General features: G+C 35.5%; 1 protein-coding gene across 3 annotated transcripts in view; it reads right to left on the reverse strand.

Moving 5' to 3' along the window:
* The window catches only part of Hpse2 (heparanase 2 (inactive)), a 770839-nt gene that overhangs the window by 651586 nt on the left and 101526 nt on the right, over positions 1–17727 (reverse strand). For 2 of the 3 annotated variants that reach the window (XM_010638522.2, XM_010638521.2), the window contains exon 3: positions 8440–8601. The exons of the other annotated variant lie outside the window; for it this stretch is intronic. In XM_010638522.2, coding sequence (XP_010636824.1) covers positions 8440–8601 — 162 coding nt within the window. The remainder of the gene's footprint in view (positions 1–8439; positions 8602–17727) is intronic. 3 annotated transcript variants of the gene reach the window in all.

A 17727-nucleotide genomic window follows, 5' to 3' on the forward strand; every position in this document is an offset into this window, starting at 1 on the left:
GTTCTCCAGCTATTGAAACCCCAAATTTTTTTCTCTCATTGTTGCTTTTACTTCTTTGTCTGAGAAATGTTTGTTCATTTCAGATGACCATTTTGGAATCGGGTCTTTATATTTGGGGGGGCTGATTAATTTTGAGTTCTTTATATATTCTAGATAATAGTCCTTAGTCTGAGGTGCAGCTAGTAAAATTTTTTTCCCACATAGTTCTTTTCATTGTTTCTTTTTTTTTAATTGGGTTGATTGGTACATTCTAGATATACAGTACAGTTACATTCATTACTGCGATCTTGTACCTTTACATGACAGGTCTTGGTTCTCATTTTTCCCCTTGTCCCTAGCTGTCCTTCACCCCCTCCTACCCTCCCCATTTAAAAACACTTTAATTCCAATTTTTCATTTTCTCACATTTTTTTCTTTGCACTTATTCCCCTTCCCCTTCCTTTCCCATTTTCCCTACACCTTTAGCCATTTTCTTCCTATTTCACATTGTTAATTACCCCATTAGGATCTTGAGTACTATTATAGTTTTTCATACCAGAGAAACTATTCAGTATTTATACATGTGTGACTTATTTATTTCACTTATGAGTATATCCTCAATATGTATCCATTTTCCTATGAATGAATCTAATTTCTCATTCTTTATGGCTGAGTAGTATGCCATTTTATAAAAAAGCCACATCTTCTTTATCCAGCTTCCAACTGATGGGCAAATGGGCTGTTTCTAAGTTTTAGCTATTACAAACTGTGCTGCTATAAACATAGGTGTGCATATGTCACTCTGATATGATTCTTTTAATTCTTTTGGAAAGATACCCAGCAGAGGGATGGCTGGGTCAAATGGAACCTCTAGTCCTAGCTCTTTGATATATCTACATATTGATTTCCATAGTAGTTGCACCGGTCTGCACTCCCACCAACAATGGAGAAGGGTTCCTTTCTCCCCACAACCCTGCCAAGATTTGTTATTGTATGATTTCTTGATAGCAGCCATTCTTTGTGGGGTGAGGTGGAATCTCAGTGTTGTTTTCATCTGCATCTCTCAAATGACCAAAGATGTGGAACATTTTTTCATGTATTTATTTGCTGCTTTTACTTCTTTATCTGAGAAATGTCTGTTCATTTCAGATGCCCATTTTTGAATTGGTTCTTTATATTTGGGGGGCTGTTTTGAGTTCTTTATATATTCTAGATATTAGTCCTTGGTCTGAGGAGCAGCTGGTAAAATTTTTTTCCCACATTGTAGGTTGTCTCTTAGTTCTGTTGATGGTTTCTTTTGCAGTACAGAAGCTTTTTTAATAAGATGAGATCCCAGCTTTTGATTCTTTCTGCTACCTCCCGTATTACTCAGGATTTATTCATAAAATCTTTTCCTGTGCCACTGTCTTCCAGAGTTCTCCCTAACTTATCTTCCAGAACATTTAATGGCTCTTTTTTAATATTTAGATCTTTAATCCACTTGGATCTTTGTTTAGTGCATGGTGAAAGATAGGGGTGATAGACTAGTGACTACCACAGGTGGTCAGTATCCAAATTGTGCTTGATCTTAATGTGTTGCTGATTTTACAGTTGGGATAAAGGATTGCAGTTGATTGGATGAGCTGTTTACTCTGATGTTATGAAGATGAGAATGTCTGTGGGTCATTAGAGACACAGAAGCTAGGGAACAACTATATCAGGAAGATTTGGGTGATAATCCAGAGATTAAACCAAGGACAGCCCGACAACAAATATAAAAATGAGAAAACACTTAAGCAAGACACAAAGACAGACTTCCAGTTCACCAATGGCAAACAGTAGGGCAAATGAGGATGAAAAGGCCAATAGTGAACCACCAGGACACCCTGAACTCAAAACACAGGAAGTAACAAAACAGATCAGTCAGGCTCTAGAAAAATTCAAAACAGAAATAATTTCCCAAATAACCATAGAGATAGTGAGCAAAATGGAAGTTGTGATTCAAGGCTTTAGAGTACAAACTGACAAAAAAATAGATGAGCTCAGGACCATGACAGAAGCCATGAAGGCCCAGCATAAGAAAGAAATGGAAAAAATAAACACCCAAACTAGGAAAGAAATGGAATCCATAAAACAGATTCAAACAGATATCCAGGAGATTAAAAACTCCATTGAAAGTACATGTAACAGAATAAAAGAACGCAAAGATATACTCTCAAATAGAGAAGACAAGGTTGCAGTCAGTGACCATGAAAAGAGAGGTCTCTTAAAAACAGTAAGGGATCATGAGAAATCAATCCAGCAACTCATAGACGATGCAAAGAAGAATAACATAAGACTGATAGGAATACATGAAGTAGCAGGAGAAAATACAAAGGACTTAAAAAAGCTGTTCACAGAATTAATGACAGAAAACTTCCCAAACAGAGGGGAAGAATTTGACATTCAGATAAGTGAAGCATATAGGACCCCAACTAGCCACAATCAAAAAAAAATGTACACCTAGACATATAATAATCAAGATCCCAGAAACCCAACAGAAAAACAAAATACTACAAGCAGTAAGAGAAAAGAAACAAATCACATGCAAAGAAAAGCCCATCGGAATCACAGCAGACTTTTCAACACAAACCCTTAGGGCAAGGACAGCCTGGAGTGAGATATTTCAAGTTCTAAAACAGAACAACCTCCAACTTAGACTGATGTATCCTGCAAAACTCTTTCAAAATGGAAGGGGAAATAAGACACTTCCATGACAAACAACACCTGAGAAACTACATGAATACCAAACCAGTACTATAAGCAATTCTAAACAAGACCCTAGAAAAAGACAATGAAGATAACAACACCATGAGGCCTAATAGAGCAAATCAAATAGGCAAGGCAAGAAACTAAAAGGAGAAGGTGAAAAAGTAAAAAGAGTCAACAAAAGGCCAATAACATGTCAATAATAAGTCAGTCCATATCAGTTTTAACCATCAATGTCAATGGCTTCAACTCACCAATCAAGAGAAATAGACTGACAAAATGGAATAAGAAGCAAAATCCAACAATATGTTGTATACAAGAAACACACCTAGTGCAAAAAGAAGCCCATAGACTGAAAGTGCAAGGATAGAAAACAATTCTCCATGTGACAGGAGCCCAGAAAAAAACAGGGGTAGAAATCTTATTTTCAGACAAAGGAAATTTCAAACCAAAACTGATTCTAGTATTAATGATGTAGGACGGTACTGTATAATACCTCTGTGAATGTAAAATATCTTGTACCTGCTTTATGATACATAGTAGTGACCATGCTTTATCAGTTATAGTTAATGATATTACACTAGAATATTCTTTTTCCAGATGATGATTAAGATGCTAAAAAAAAAAAAAATGGTACCAGGTACCACAACAGCAACAGAACTTTGCTGTTTTCTGGATATCATTCTTTTTTTTTTTTTTAATGGAATGTGCTGAATGTCCATAATTTTGTTCAGATGACTGCAGAACCTGGAAAAGCTGTTGCCGCTATCAATGCATAACCTGCTGCTATTATTAGTCTTTTTATATAAATATAAATATATATATAAATAAATTGAATTTTGGGAAACTTTAATGGTACTGTCAACTTTGGAAAAAGTTATCCCAATTTACTGTGTTGAGTTGGCATTGTACAGAAATGGACAGCCATATTGGTCTAGAAATGTTAATTTTTTTTATTTTTATTTTTCCATTTGTACAGGGGTAACACATTGTACTAAATATGTAAGGTCATATCTATGTGAGTTTGATTACAGAAACTAAAAAGTATTCTCTAAATAATGAAAAAAAGAATAAGATAAGACTACAAGTTCTCTGGTGTGAAAAACTATAATAGTCACAGGATCCTAATAAGATAATTAATAATGTGAAATAGGAAGTAAAGGGCTAAAGGGGTAGTGAAAGTGGGAAGGGTGGGGGAAAGGTAATAAGGGAGAGGAAAAAAATATGAGAAACTGAAAAAATGGAAATAAAGTGTTTTTAAATGGGGAGGGGAGGAGGGGATGAAGGGAGGGTAGGGACAAGGGGAAAAAATGAAAATCAAGACCTATTATGTAAAGGTACAGGATCCCAATGATAAACATAACTGTATTGTATACCTAGACTGTACCAATAAACTCAATAAAAAGAAAAACAAAACAAAACAAAACAAAGAATGCAAGTATTAGCTGGGTGTGGTCAAGCAGGCCTGTAATCCCAGCACGTGGGAGGTTGTGGCAGGGGGATTGCTGTGAGTTCAAGACCAGCCTGGGCTTACATAGAGTTCCAGGTCCGTCTCAACTACATAGTGAGACCTTTTCTCAAAAAAAAAAAAAGCAAACAAACAAACAAAGAATGAAAATGTTTTTAAACCACTAACAAAATTAATTTTGAAACAATTGATATCAAAAGTTATTGGTGGAAATTGCCAAATTGATGGAACAGACAATTGTGAAATAACAGTGAAAATGAAGAGAATATCACTTCAGGCTAGAATGATCAAGAAAGGTGCTACAGAGAAAGAATTCAACTCATAAATTGTTTCTTTGTGTTGGCTATTGTGGCATTATGCCTACTTAGAAATAGTCACCTGAGTATTATGATTTGGGAACTAAAAGAACAGTTCTTGTTCACTGATAGTGAACCTTTAGACCTTGAGCCCTTTAGCTCAGCTGACGTTAGCAGAATGGACTGTAACAGAGAAGCAAAATTTTTTGTTCAATTCATTTGCCAAAATAACACAGGAAAGCAGACCACAGAAATCCCAGTCTAGTTCAGTCTAATGACTGAAAAAAGAGGTGCAAATGCAAAATGACAGCCAATAACATAAGAATCCAGGAATAATGGAATCTATCTTGAGTAATTCCTTCCATTTATAGTGGCTTCATGGTTTCAAGCACCTGTATATAAAAACTTGACTAGATCACTTCATCACACAAATACATTGTTAAAAACCTGACCTCAGTTAATGATCATTTACCATTCTCTACATATTATCCAGAATGCCCTCCAGGATTTTTATTCTAAAAACAATCCTACAAAATATATTTCTCTTTAAAGCTGACTTAATTTTTAATATTTTTTATTTATTACATTATAGGAATCTACCAGAAAAGTTCACTTTATACCTTTAAAACAGGAAGAGAGAGAGGGGATGGAATATAAATGACTGAATCTGAACCTGTGGAAATTATTTAAAACATACGGATATTATACCTTTAAAAGTAATCTTCAGGTGAATTAATTCATTTTATATATAACAGAACATTTTCAACAAATTTATAGAGCATTACTATATTAAGAATCATGAAAGCACAAAGAAGTATAAGACATCTGTTCTCTGTTCTTTCCTGAAGGCTTCTGCCAATTCTCTCCACTCATTTGCCTTCCTCTGCCACTCCTTCAGTGACGTGCACAGTAACAATACTCTCATACTCTGAAAACTGCAGGACAAGCATATATAACTGTAGCAATGAGTCAGTGTGAAAAATGTAGCACACTACTCTGAGCCATTTAAATTATCCCCATAATGGATCCTCTACTGGAATCACTTCATCACCCTCCAGGGACCTTCAAGTTTATTACAAAAACCCTGTAAACCAGGTAAAGACAAAATTACTTCCAATATATTATGAATCATTCACATTAGAACATTAAGATAAGTTCAAATTTATGCAAAAATACATGAAAACAATCCACTTTTGTAGAAGTACAATGTACTGAGGACTAATTCAACAGAATATATATATATATTATATATAACATATAATATATAATATGTATGATATATAATATATATTACATAATATAATATGATATATAATATAATCTTATATTATATTATACATATAATTCATATTTTGTGTTAATTTCCCTTATCTGTCATTATCACTGACTGTAGGGTTGTTTTCTTTTAGAAAATGATTAAAAGACCTACAAAGCTGGAATATCCTTTGCCTTTATATGAAGGACAGCTATTTTAAAAGGATCATTAGCTGAAATATATCATATGAAAACATGCTGTCATTGTAACAGCTAATAGTCCAATCAGCTAAAGAAGAAACACAAAAATAAGCACTTTCTTGTTAGAACATGCTTTTAAATGCATTTTGAACACATTATTAATTTTTTTACCATGTCAGATCTTGGTTGTCCCACCTTAAAAATAAAGAATATACCACTTCCTGGTTAGGAAACAATTATATACTCCTACTCATATATATGAAATTCTGTAAATAATGGGAAGGGGGTTGAAAAAGATCTTTCTGAGATTTTAGTGGCTCAATTTCCTCATCATATTCCTATATAAACACTGCTGTACAAATATTTCATACATTATGCCAGAATTATACAAAATAAGCAGAATATCACCAATCAGAAGTACAAGAGTAGGTGTTCTGAATGTGTTGGTAAAGAAAGTCACTTCATTTGAAAGGTCTCTGCTCCTTCAACCTCACCCTCCTTACCAATATACATTCATCACTGAAAAGGGAAATATTTACAAAACTTAGTTTAGTTATGTTTAAATATTATGTTTAGCTGTCTGGAGACCATGTTCTCAAGATTTATATAAGAAATCAAGGATTAAACTTCATAACAATTAGAAAACCACACTGTATAAAATCAAAGACTTAGTTAAATGACATTAAAATAGCTTATAGGTGCTAAACTGAAATGATGCCATCTCTTCCCAACACCTGAAACCAAAAGTTTTTAAACTTTCATGTAAATAAACCAGGGCACACAAAATGCTTGGTTTGCAGCAAGGTACCACCTCTGTACAAGCATTTGGGTGAAAAATGTGGAAAATGCCTGAGAACTCTTTGAAGCAGCTAGGGAGAAGTGAGAGCAGGAAAGAGCCTCTTCTCTAGGGTAAGTTTGTTTAGTAGAAAGTAAGCAAGTTGTCAGGGTAAAAGTTGACAATGTTGATTCCAACATTTTGAACTGTGAATAAACATCCAAAGGGATTATGTTACTGAGAATTAGAAAAGATTCCATTGAACTCAATAGAATACTTGTGTTTCAAAGATAATATGCCTTTGAGCCACAAGCTGGATCCACAGTTTAGGCTTAGAATTACCCTAAGACTTTTCTATGCCACATTAAAGAACACAGGGTAATATATGTCTAAAAATATTAAAAAGAAGGATAGAACAAAACATTTCATTTCCAATCATTTAATTGAAAGATATACAGAGATAGGTAGATATAGATTAATATAGATATAAAATTTATAGTGATAGGCTGAAGAAACTTAGGGAAAAATTTATGTTCTTCCTAAACACTTAAACTTAAAATCAGTTCCACTAACCACTTTAGGGACATACATTCATTGGCCATAAATTACTCTTAAGTGTTCCTTGCTTAATGATTTATCAAACAGCAAAAAGCAGGGCATATATTTATGAAATTCATAATCCTCTGCTGTTTTCACCAAAGCCACATTTAAATCTGGCTTTCATCTCATGCTTTTGAGTTTTCCACCAGGTCCAAATGAAAAGTGGAAAGAGTCTTGTGCTCTTTGAAAAGCAAAACAATTTGGATGCCACTCAGCAATTTCTGGTGAAATACCAAGAAGTCTATTTAAAAAGTTAAAATTCTCCTGACTTGGAGTTTACAAAAGTGAGTGTGAGAGATGTTCATAGCCTGTCAGATATTACATCCATTTCTTTTTTAATATTCATAAATAAGGTAACACACACTTGATTTGTTAAAGTTCACTGAGATATAAGTAGATGTGCCTTGCATGCTCTCAAGAAAATGAAGGTAAGTAGGACTGCTCTTCTTAATTTATCTCAAATTCTAAGTGATTCTCACATTAGAGTCTGTGATTAAATACAATCTATTCCAAAGCTTAACTAATGAATGAGACTTGCATGCTCTTTACCAGAAAAGTTTGCAGGAAGCCCTGAAAAATCTTGTAGCTCTTTGTAGCTCTAACATACATTTTCTTTCTTAGAACTATAGATATAAGGGATTATGGCTCAATAGCATAGCCTCTGTACTCTTAAAAAGAAAATAAAATTCCCCAGATATTTTCAGATACCATTAGGCATAAGTAGTCTCAGCTATTAGTATCTCTTTTACATTTCATCTTTATATTGGGTTCATGGAAGGGGCATACACAGAAAGTGGAAAATAGATGCTTCTTAAAAGATATCAACCAAATTTGGTCATTCTTTCAAATCTGCTGGCACGTATCTAAAGCCACATTTTTTACAAAGTATCATTGGGTTCTCCTTAGTCCTGTCTTTTGAGAAAACTTTTAGCTTCTAGCCAAAATATATCCGTAAAGCATAAGAAATATTTTTATAGGAAAACAAAAGTCATCATAATTAAAAATATGAGATAGTGGGTGGAGACAGACATGTGGGCTCATCTGGAATCCACACTAGTATCCCTCAAGCATCAACTTGCTAATTCACAAAGTTCATCAATATAATGCTCCAGGTTTCTAGCCAACTCCATTAGCCTTACCTGTTAATATGAGATTACTGTAAGTGTTGGAGAATTGCTCCTTTAGAAGAACCAGATGCATCTGAGCTGCCTTCTCTCTTTGAAGCTCCAGCATAATATCAGGGTGCTGAGCAATCTTGCAGCCTTTCTGTTTATCCAAGGCAACATCACTTCGAACAATGTCTACAAGAGAAGAAAGAAAGAAAGAGAGAGAGAAAGGCAGGAAGCAAAACCAAAATCTAAAACAAAATAAAAAACACACCACAGTCTTATTTCACCCCAAATGACAGATTTCATAAACTATCACCATTTTCATCAAATTGAAAGTAATTGAAGTAATAATCTCCAACCCCATGATACATCATCTGGTTATTTCCAAGTTCTTTGAAGATTTTCTATGCTTTAGGTCTCTCTAACCTCATTAAAGATTTTGTTCATTTATTCTTTCTTTGCTCATCTCTGCAACTTAATTTCTGTGGCCTTTTCTCAACATCTTTTTACTATTTTCCATATAGAATAACAATATAACTTTGAAAACTAGTGACTATGAAGATCATTTCTTCTACTTCATGTTGTACGTCAAGGTGATAGCTCCAGTATATGCATACTGAATATTTTGCCTACTTTCAAATTCATCTGCCAGCCAGACCATTCAGTTCAAGTTAGGGTTGCCAACCAATAGATAACCTGGTCGAGGTTTCTTCTGCTACTTTTCATGTATCACAGGGGAGACAACTTCATTCTTGCCCAGTAATAACTCTGAATCCAGAAAAAAACTGTGATCTATGAAGTCATCACAAAGAGTCATTTTTCAGATCTGTTTTTCCCCAATTACTTTCCCATTAATGACAAGTTGCTTCAGCATGATTTTTTTTTACTACTGAAAACAGATACACTCTCCCCAATACAGGCTTCCTCAAAAAACAACAATCATATAGAATGTTTCCCCAAAGCAGAACTATGTTCATTTTACAAATTAAAACACACAAAAAAAATCAAAAGCAAAATAAGAATGAATTAATTCAATTATACACTCTCATTTTTAAACCTATCCAACAGAAGACAGGAGGAATCATTTCTTTTCTTTTTCTTTTTTCTTTTTTTGTTTTGTTTTGTTTTTTGTTTTTTGAGAGAGGGCCTCACTATATAGTTGAGACTGACCTGGAACTCACTATGTAGCCCAGGCTGATCTCAAACTTGCAGTGATCCTCCTGCCTCAGCCTCCCAAGTGCTGGGCTTACAGATGTGCACCACCACACCTGGTCAGGAATCATTTCTTTGTTTAAACTATTCTCTATATAACTTTTAAAATAGACCATTTCACTGAATCCTTCTGATGCACCTATTAAATGATGTGGCAGACACTGTTGACTGGCTGACACAAAGTCAAACACAATTTCTTCTCCTTGATTTCCTCTAGTATGGAGGTTGAGAGCTACACTGTGATTTCCTAACTTTCCTTAAAGCAAAGAGTGCCCACATAATATACTTTGTGCCAATGAGTTTCAGAAAGACATCCCAAAAAGCACTTTTTTTGCCAAATTAAAAATCAGGGCCTCACTAAGGACAACCAGTACTTCTCATTTCTTTTATTCTTTTCTATTCTTTAAATATCAAAAGTAGACATTAAACCTGTCCTTACATTAGTCATTGTGTGGCTATGAGTCAAGAAGCAGGAGGGAAAAGGAAAATACACTAAGAATATTGAACCAAAAAATAGAAAGAGAGTGTCAGGGATTTAGCTCAGTGGTGCTGCCATATGCCTTATAAGCACATGGTCCCAAGTTCAATCCCTGGTACCCAAAAAACAAAAACATAATAGGAAGAGCCTAATCACTCCTTATAAACTAGTCTTTATCAACAATATTGTCTTTTTACATGAACCAAACACATTATTCATGTGCTACGGCTTGTATCTAGATGTCCCCCCAAAGCCTCATGCACTCGTAAGTGGGGCTTTCTGGAAGTAGCTAGATCTAGGGTGTGTGAATATGAATTACAGGTGCATCATAATTGGATTAGTCCACTAATTAGTTTAGCATAATTCTGGGGGTGGGTAATCTGAAGCCCTACCATGGGTGAGGGTGGTACTAACCAATAGGTTTGTAACTTAGATGGAATATAAAAGGAAAGTTGGAAGGCAGGATCGCTGCCTTCTGCCTACCCTGTTGTGGACTGTTTCTCTGTTGCAATGCCCCTCTGTCATGCTAACCTGCACTGAACCCAGCTATGGATGAAAGCCTCTATAAACTGTGAACTAAAATAAACTTTTCCCGCTTTAACTTGTAGGGGTCAGAGTGAGAAGCCCTATGTGGATCAAAGCAGTAAGGCTACAGACACTTCTAGCCAGGACCCCACCCCTACCACTTGGGTCCACAATACTCAGCCAAAAACCTGCTGGGAAAGGAGCTGCACAGGCACACAAGCAACCACCAGAGGCCCACCCTGATACCACCTGTAAGTGCATACAGATCCCAGTGAGAAGCTGGTATGAACCAGAGTGGCATGAATGCAGGCACTTCCAGCCAGGGCAATGCCCCAACCTCTCATAGCTTGGGCCCACAAATCCCAGCCAAAGGCCCTATGGAAAAAGAGCTGCACAGGCACACAAGCAACAGCCAGAGGCTTTCCCCAATACCATTGTAAGTGTACACAGACCCTAGCCAGAAGGCCACACAGAATCCAGTGACTGGGTGCTCAGCCACCAGCCAAAGGCCCTACCAAAAAACAGTTACGTAGGAGGGCAGGACCTAGACAGAGGCATGCTCAAATACCATCCCAAGAGTGCACAGGCTGTAGCCAGAACCCTACCCAGACAATAGAACAACACAAGGATCCAGAAAGCCACCACCCTCAACCCATGAATTGGTGCAGTGGTGAACAGCAGAGAAAGGCTACTCCATGCCTTGCTGAGAATTAAAGACCACTGGGTAAGCAAAAAGTTGCCTCAACAAAGATGTAGAAAGCTTGACCTATTGAAATGAGAATACATATAAGCAACTCTAAAAACCAGACTTCCAAATCACCTAAGGCAACCCCAAAGGGCAAAGAGATAGAACAAATTGATATTCAACCACTTGGAGTCCCTAAACTGGCAATGAAAGATGATATGGAAAAAATGATAACAGAAATACTTTCTCACAACAGAGATTGTGCCTATAGTGCAAGATGTCATTAATAAATCTAGAGTAGACCCAAATAAAAAATAGAGGAGCTGAGGAACATGATGGAGTCCCAACATAGGAAAATAATGGAAACCATAAAACAGATGCAAACAGATTTCCAGGAGATTAAAAACTTCATTGATAGTTTACACAGCACAATAAGCCAATGTGAGGACAGAATTTCAGATATAGAAGACAGGATTGCAATTATTGAACAGCAAAACAAAAATTTCATAAAAATACTAAAGAACCACAAGAACTCAATCCAGCAGCTGCTAGACGATGCAAAGAAGAATAACATAAGACTGATCAGAGTCAATGAAGAAACAGGAGAGAGTGCAGATGACATTTAAAAAATTAACAGAAGTAATGGCAGAAAACTTCCTTAGATGAGGAAAGGAACTTGACATACAGATAAGTGATGCATATAGGAATCCAGCTAGCCATGACAAAAAATTTTTTAAAACTACAGCTAGGAATATAATAGCTAAGATCCCAGAAGCACAAAAGAACAAAATTCTACAAGCAGTTAGAGAAAAGAAACAAATCACATAGAAAGGAAAGCCCAGGAGAATCACAGAAGGCTTCTCAACACAAATGCTCAAGGCAAGAAGAGCTTCAAGTGATGTATTTCAAGTTAAAAAAAAAATTCAAACAAGATTGATGTACCCTGCAAAACTATCTTTTGAAATTGATGGTGAAATAAACTGCTTTCATGATAAAGAACACCTGAGGAACTTCACAAATACCAAGACAGCACTCCAAAAAATTTTAAACAGTATCCTAGGAAAAGTCAATGAGGATCAAAACCCCAGCAAGTCCAGAAGAATGAATCCATCAGGCAAAACAAGAAATTCAATGCAAAGGCAAAGAATCCAAAAAAAAGAAAAAGTCATTACAAGTATAAATCAATACATGTCAGTTACAATCATCAATGTTAATTATCTCAATTCACCAATCTAAAGAAACACACTTGCAGAATTGGTCAAGAAGCAAGATCCAACAAAATGCTGCACATAAGAAACACACTTAATTCAAAAAGAAATTCCTGAACTATAATGGTATATAAGATCCTAATGATATAATTGACAACGTGAAATAGGAAGAAAAGGGCTAAAGCTGTAGGGGAAGGGAGAAGGGTAGGGGAAAGGTAATAAGGGAAAAGAAAAAAAATATGAAAAAATGGAAATAAAGTATTTGTAAATAGGGAAGGGAGAAGGGGGTGAAGAGAGGGCAGGGATAAGAGGAAAAAATGAGAACCAAGACCTGTCATGTAAGGGTACAAGATCCCAAAGATGAATGCAACTGTACTGTATACCTAAAATGTACCAATAAACTCAATGAGAAAAAAGAAACTCCTGGACTGAAAGTTAAAGGGTGGAAAACAATAGTCCATGTGGAAGAACCACCCCCCTGCAAAAGGAGTAGCTATCCTATTTGAAGATCCAATAGATTTCAGACCAACACTAGTTAAGAGGAAACTACACCCTTGTAAAAGGAACATTCCAAGAGGAAGAGATGACATTCATAAATATATAGCCATCAAATACTAGTGCACCTAACTATATAAAACAAATAATAATGGGAATGAAAAATTAAATAATCACTAATACAATAGTAGTGTGGGACCTCAATATCCAACTGTCACAAGTAGATCAACTAGACATAAAATAAACAGCAAAATACTAGAACTCAATCAAGTTCTTGAACAAATGAACTTAAACAGATGTTTACAGAGTGTTCCACCCCATAAATGCAGAACACACATTCTTTTCAGGTGCACATGGGTTGTTCCCCAAAATAGACCACATATTTTGTCATAGAATATGTTTAAATAATTGCAAAGGAATTGAAGTTATCCCCTTATATTATCAGACTACAGTGTGATGAAATTGGAGATGAGTAGCAAATAAATCATAAGAATTTTACAAACACAAAGAAATAGAACAACAGACTTCTAGTTAACCAATAGGTCACCAAGGAAGTTAAAAAAGAAACAACACAGTCTCTACATTTAAATGATAATGACAATACAACATATCAAAATCTATGGGATGCAATGAAAGCAGTCTTATGAAGGAAATTCATAACAGTGAATACTCAGGAAAACAGAGCAAACTCTGTTTGAGCAAACTCAAACTTCTAGAAAAAGAGGAGGACAAACTTATACAAAGCATAAAATTATAAAGATCAGAGCATAAATCATTGCAATGGAGACTAATACAATGATACAAAAAAATCAATGAAGAGTTGGTTCTTCAAAAGAATAAACAAAACTTACAAACCCTCATCCAATCTTATCAAACAAAAAGGAAAGAAAACCCCAAATCCAAGCAATTAGGAAGGAAAAGGGTGAAATTACAATCAGCCCAGAAGAAATCCAGAGGATCATGAATACTTATTTTGAGAATCTTTACGCCAATAAGACAGAAAACACACAAAAAAGGACAGATTCCTAGATATGTATGAATTACCAAAGTTGAATGAAGAAGACCTAAAAATTCTAAATAACTTAATATCAATCAATGAAACTGAAAACATAATTTAAAACTTACTAAGAAAAGTCCAAGCATTGATGGCTTCACTGCTGAATTCTACAAGATATTTAAGGAACTATTGTCACTACTGTTTAACTTCAATGAAGTTGAAAGGGAAGCAATACTCCCAAATTCATTCCTGGAACAAAGCATTATTTTGATCCCAAAAACAGAGAAAGATCCAACTGAACTATAAATGAACGATGTGTCAATCTCACTAATAAACACAGAAGCAAAAATCCTTAATCAGATATGGTAAATAGAATGCAGAGGACTGTCAAGAAGATCAAACACAGTGTTAAGTGTGGTTCATCCAAGGGATGCAGAGATAATTCAACATATGCAAATCAATGAATGTAATACACTAGAGCTGGGGATTTAGCTCAGTGGGGCCCGCCTGTCTCGCAAGTATATAAGGTTCTGAGTTTGATCCCCAGTACCAAAAAATTTGATTAATTAATTAAAATTAAAATAAATGTATCACACTATATTAACAGAGCCAAGGATAAAAACAATATGATCATCTCAATAGATGCAGAAAACGTGTTTGACAAAATCCAACATGCATTCATGATAAAAAAAACCACCTTACAAAAAATTAGAATAAAAAGTCTCTCTTCTGCAAACTGATAAAAAAGCCTTCTATGAAAAACCAACAGCCAATAGCATATTAAATGGTCAAAAACTGAAATCCTTCAAACTAAAATCAGGAACAAGACAAGGATTCCACTATCACCACTCCTATTTAGTATAGATTTGGAAACATTAGCCACAGCAATTAGATAAGAGAAAGAAATAAAAGAAATAAAGATAGGAAATGAAACTTTGTTTCCATTTTTTCCTTTTCTCTTATTCTTTCTTTTCCCTTCTTAAGGGTAGAGGGGGTGAAGGGAGAGCAGGGGAATGGGAAAAAATAAGAACCAAGATACATCATTTAAAGGTACAAGATCCCAATGCTAAGGGTAACTGTATTGCATGCCTAAAATGCACCAATAAAGAAAAAAAAAGACAAGAAATGAAGAAGTCAAACTGTCATTATTTGCAGATGACATGATACTTTGCATAGAAGACCCCAAGAACTCCACTGAAAGTCTTCTAGACTTAATAACCAAATTCAGTAGAGTAGCTGGATACAAGGTCAATACACAAAAATCAATAGTTTTCCTGTACATGAACAACAGGGTCACTGAAAAAGGAACTGGAGAAACAACTCCCTCCACAATAGCATCCCAAAAAATGAAATATCTAGGAATCAGCCCATCAAAAGAAAACAAAGACTTCTACTCTGAAAACTACAGCACTCTGAAAAAATAGATCAAAGAGGATACAGAAAATGGAAAGACATCCCTTGCTTCTGGGTAGGAAGAACAAAGATAGTGAAAACGGCCACACTTCCAAAAGTGCTATATAGATTCAATGCCATTCCAATTCAAATTCCAACAGCATATTTCACAGATCTTGAGAAAACTATCCAAAAATTATTTTGAAACAAGAAGACACCTAGAATAGCAAAAACAATTCTAGCAAACAAAGTAGGAGTATCATGATTCCCAACCTGAAACTATACTACAAAGCTACTGTGATTAAAAAAAAAAAAAAAAAGCAGGTAATGGGCATAGAAACAGACCCGAGGAATAGTGAACAGATTAGAAGACAAAGAAATAACTCCAGACACACTAAGATACCTCATCTTCTACAAAGGAGCCAACCATCTTCACTGGAGTAAAGATCGCCTCTTCATAAATAGTGCTGGAAAAAAAATAGTTTCAACTTGCCATAGATTAAAATTAGACCTATATTTCTCACTATGTACTAAACTAAAATTGAAATGGATTAAAGATCTAAATACTAAAACAGAAACACTAAACTAGCTGGAAGAGAGGTTAGGTAGAACTCCTGAAGACACCAGTGAAAGAAAAGATTCCATGAACAAAACCTCAGTTGCATGTGAACTAGCACAAAGAATCAACAAGTGGGATCTCTTCTTATTAAAAAGTTTCTGCACCTCAAGAGAAACCACCATAGCATGAAGAGACAATCTACAATGTGGGAAAAAAATTTTACCAGCTGTTCCTCAGACAAAGGTCTATTATCTAGAACATATTAAGAACTTAAAAAAAAAAAACAGACCTCCCAAATTGAAAGATCTAATGCAAAAATGGACACCTGAAAAGAACAAACATTTCTCACACAAAGAAGTAGGAACAGGTCCACAGCCCCACCCTTCTGGGCCTTGACAGAGGAATGGTGAGAGGCACAGCCATGTAGAGTTTGCCTGGAACCACAGCACCACTCTTCTGGGCCTTGGCACAGGAATGGTGAGTGGCACAGTCATGTGGAGCTTGCCTAGGATGACAACCCCACCCCTCTGTGCCTAGGCAGAGGAACAGTGAGAGGCACTCCTGACCCTAGTACCTCTGGCCTCCTGGCTAGGCTGGTACTAAGATTCATACCACAGAGGCACAGCTGGTCATAAAGGCCATTATTTTGAGCTCCAGCCTCAATTTTGATTCAGTTCACACAGTTAAAGGTGTAACATTAATAACTACCACAAATTGTCATTTTTTTAAAGCTATGTGTGTTTGATGCTATTGTGTTGCTGACTGTATCTCTTGGGCTATGGTGTTGTGATTGATCTAATCAGTTGTTCTTCCTGGTAAAATGAAAATGAGATTGCCTCAGAGTCCTTAGAAACTCAAAATCTAAAGAAAAGGTATAACAGGAAGATTGAATTAATAACCCAGGAATTAAACCAAGGACAGTACCAACAACAAAAATAGAAATAAGAAGACATTCAAGGAAGGCACAAGGACAAACAAAGGCTGCCTGTTCATCAAAGACAAATTCTGAAGGAAATGAGGTGGGAAACTCTGATAATCAGCCACCTGGACATCTTGTACTGATAGCGCAGGAAGTAACAAAACAGATAAATGAAGCTCTAGAAAAATCCAAATCAGGAATAATTTCTGAGATAACTACAGAGATGGTGAGTAGAATGAAAGACATGGTTAGAGATTCTAGAACAGAAATAGATAAAAAAAAATACATGAGCTCAGGACCATGATAGAAGCCATGAATGCCCAACATACAAAAGAAATGCAATTCATGAAACAGAATCAAACATATATCCAGGATTTTAAAAACTATTCAAAGTATACATAACAGACTGAGCAAATCTGAAGACAGGATATCAGATATAGAAGACAGAATGATGGTCAGTGACCGTGAAAAGAAGGACCTATTAAAAAAGGTAAGGGAACATGAGAAATCAATCCAATAGCTCCTAGATGATGCAAAGAAGAATAATATAATACTGATGGGAGTCCATGAAAAAGAAGAAGAAAATATGAATGACACTTAAAAAAAAACTATTCACAGAATTAATGACAGAAAACTACCCCAACAGAACAAAAGAATTTGACAAACATATAACTGAGGCTTATAGGACTCCAAATAGCCATGATCACATAATATCTACACCTAGACATGTAATAATCAAGATCCCAGAAACTCAACAGAAGAACGAAATACTAGAAGCAACAGAGAAAAGAAACAAATCACATGTAAAGGAAAGCCCATCAAAATCACAGCAGACTTTTTGACACAAA

The sequence above is a fragment of the Fukomys damarensis genome, unplaced genomic scaffold (genome assembly GCF_012274545.1).
Source record: "Fukomys damarensis isolate Sample0158 unplaced genomic scaffold, DMR_v1.0_HiC HiC_scaffold_8, whole genome shotgun sequence".
NCBI classification, from domain to species: domain Eukaryota; kingdom Metazoa; phylum Chordata; class Mammalia; order Rodentia; family Bathyergidae; genus Fukomys; species Fukomys damarensis.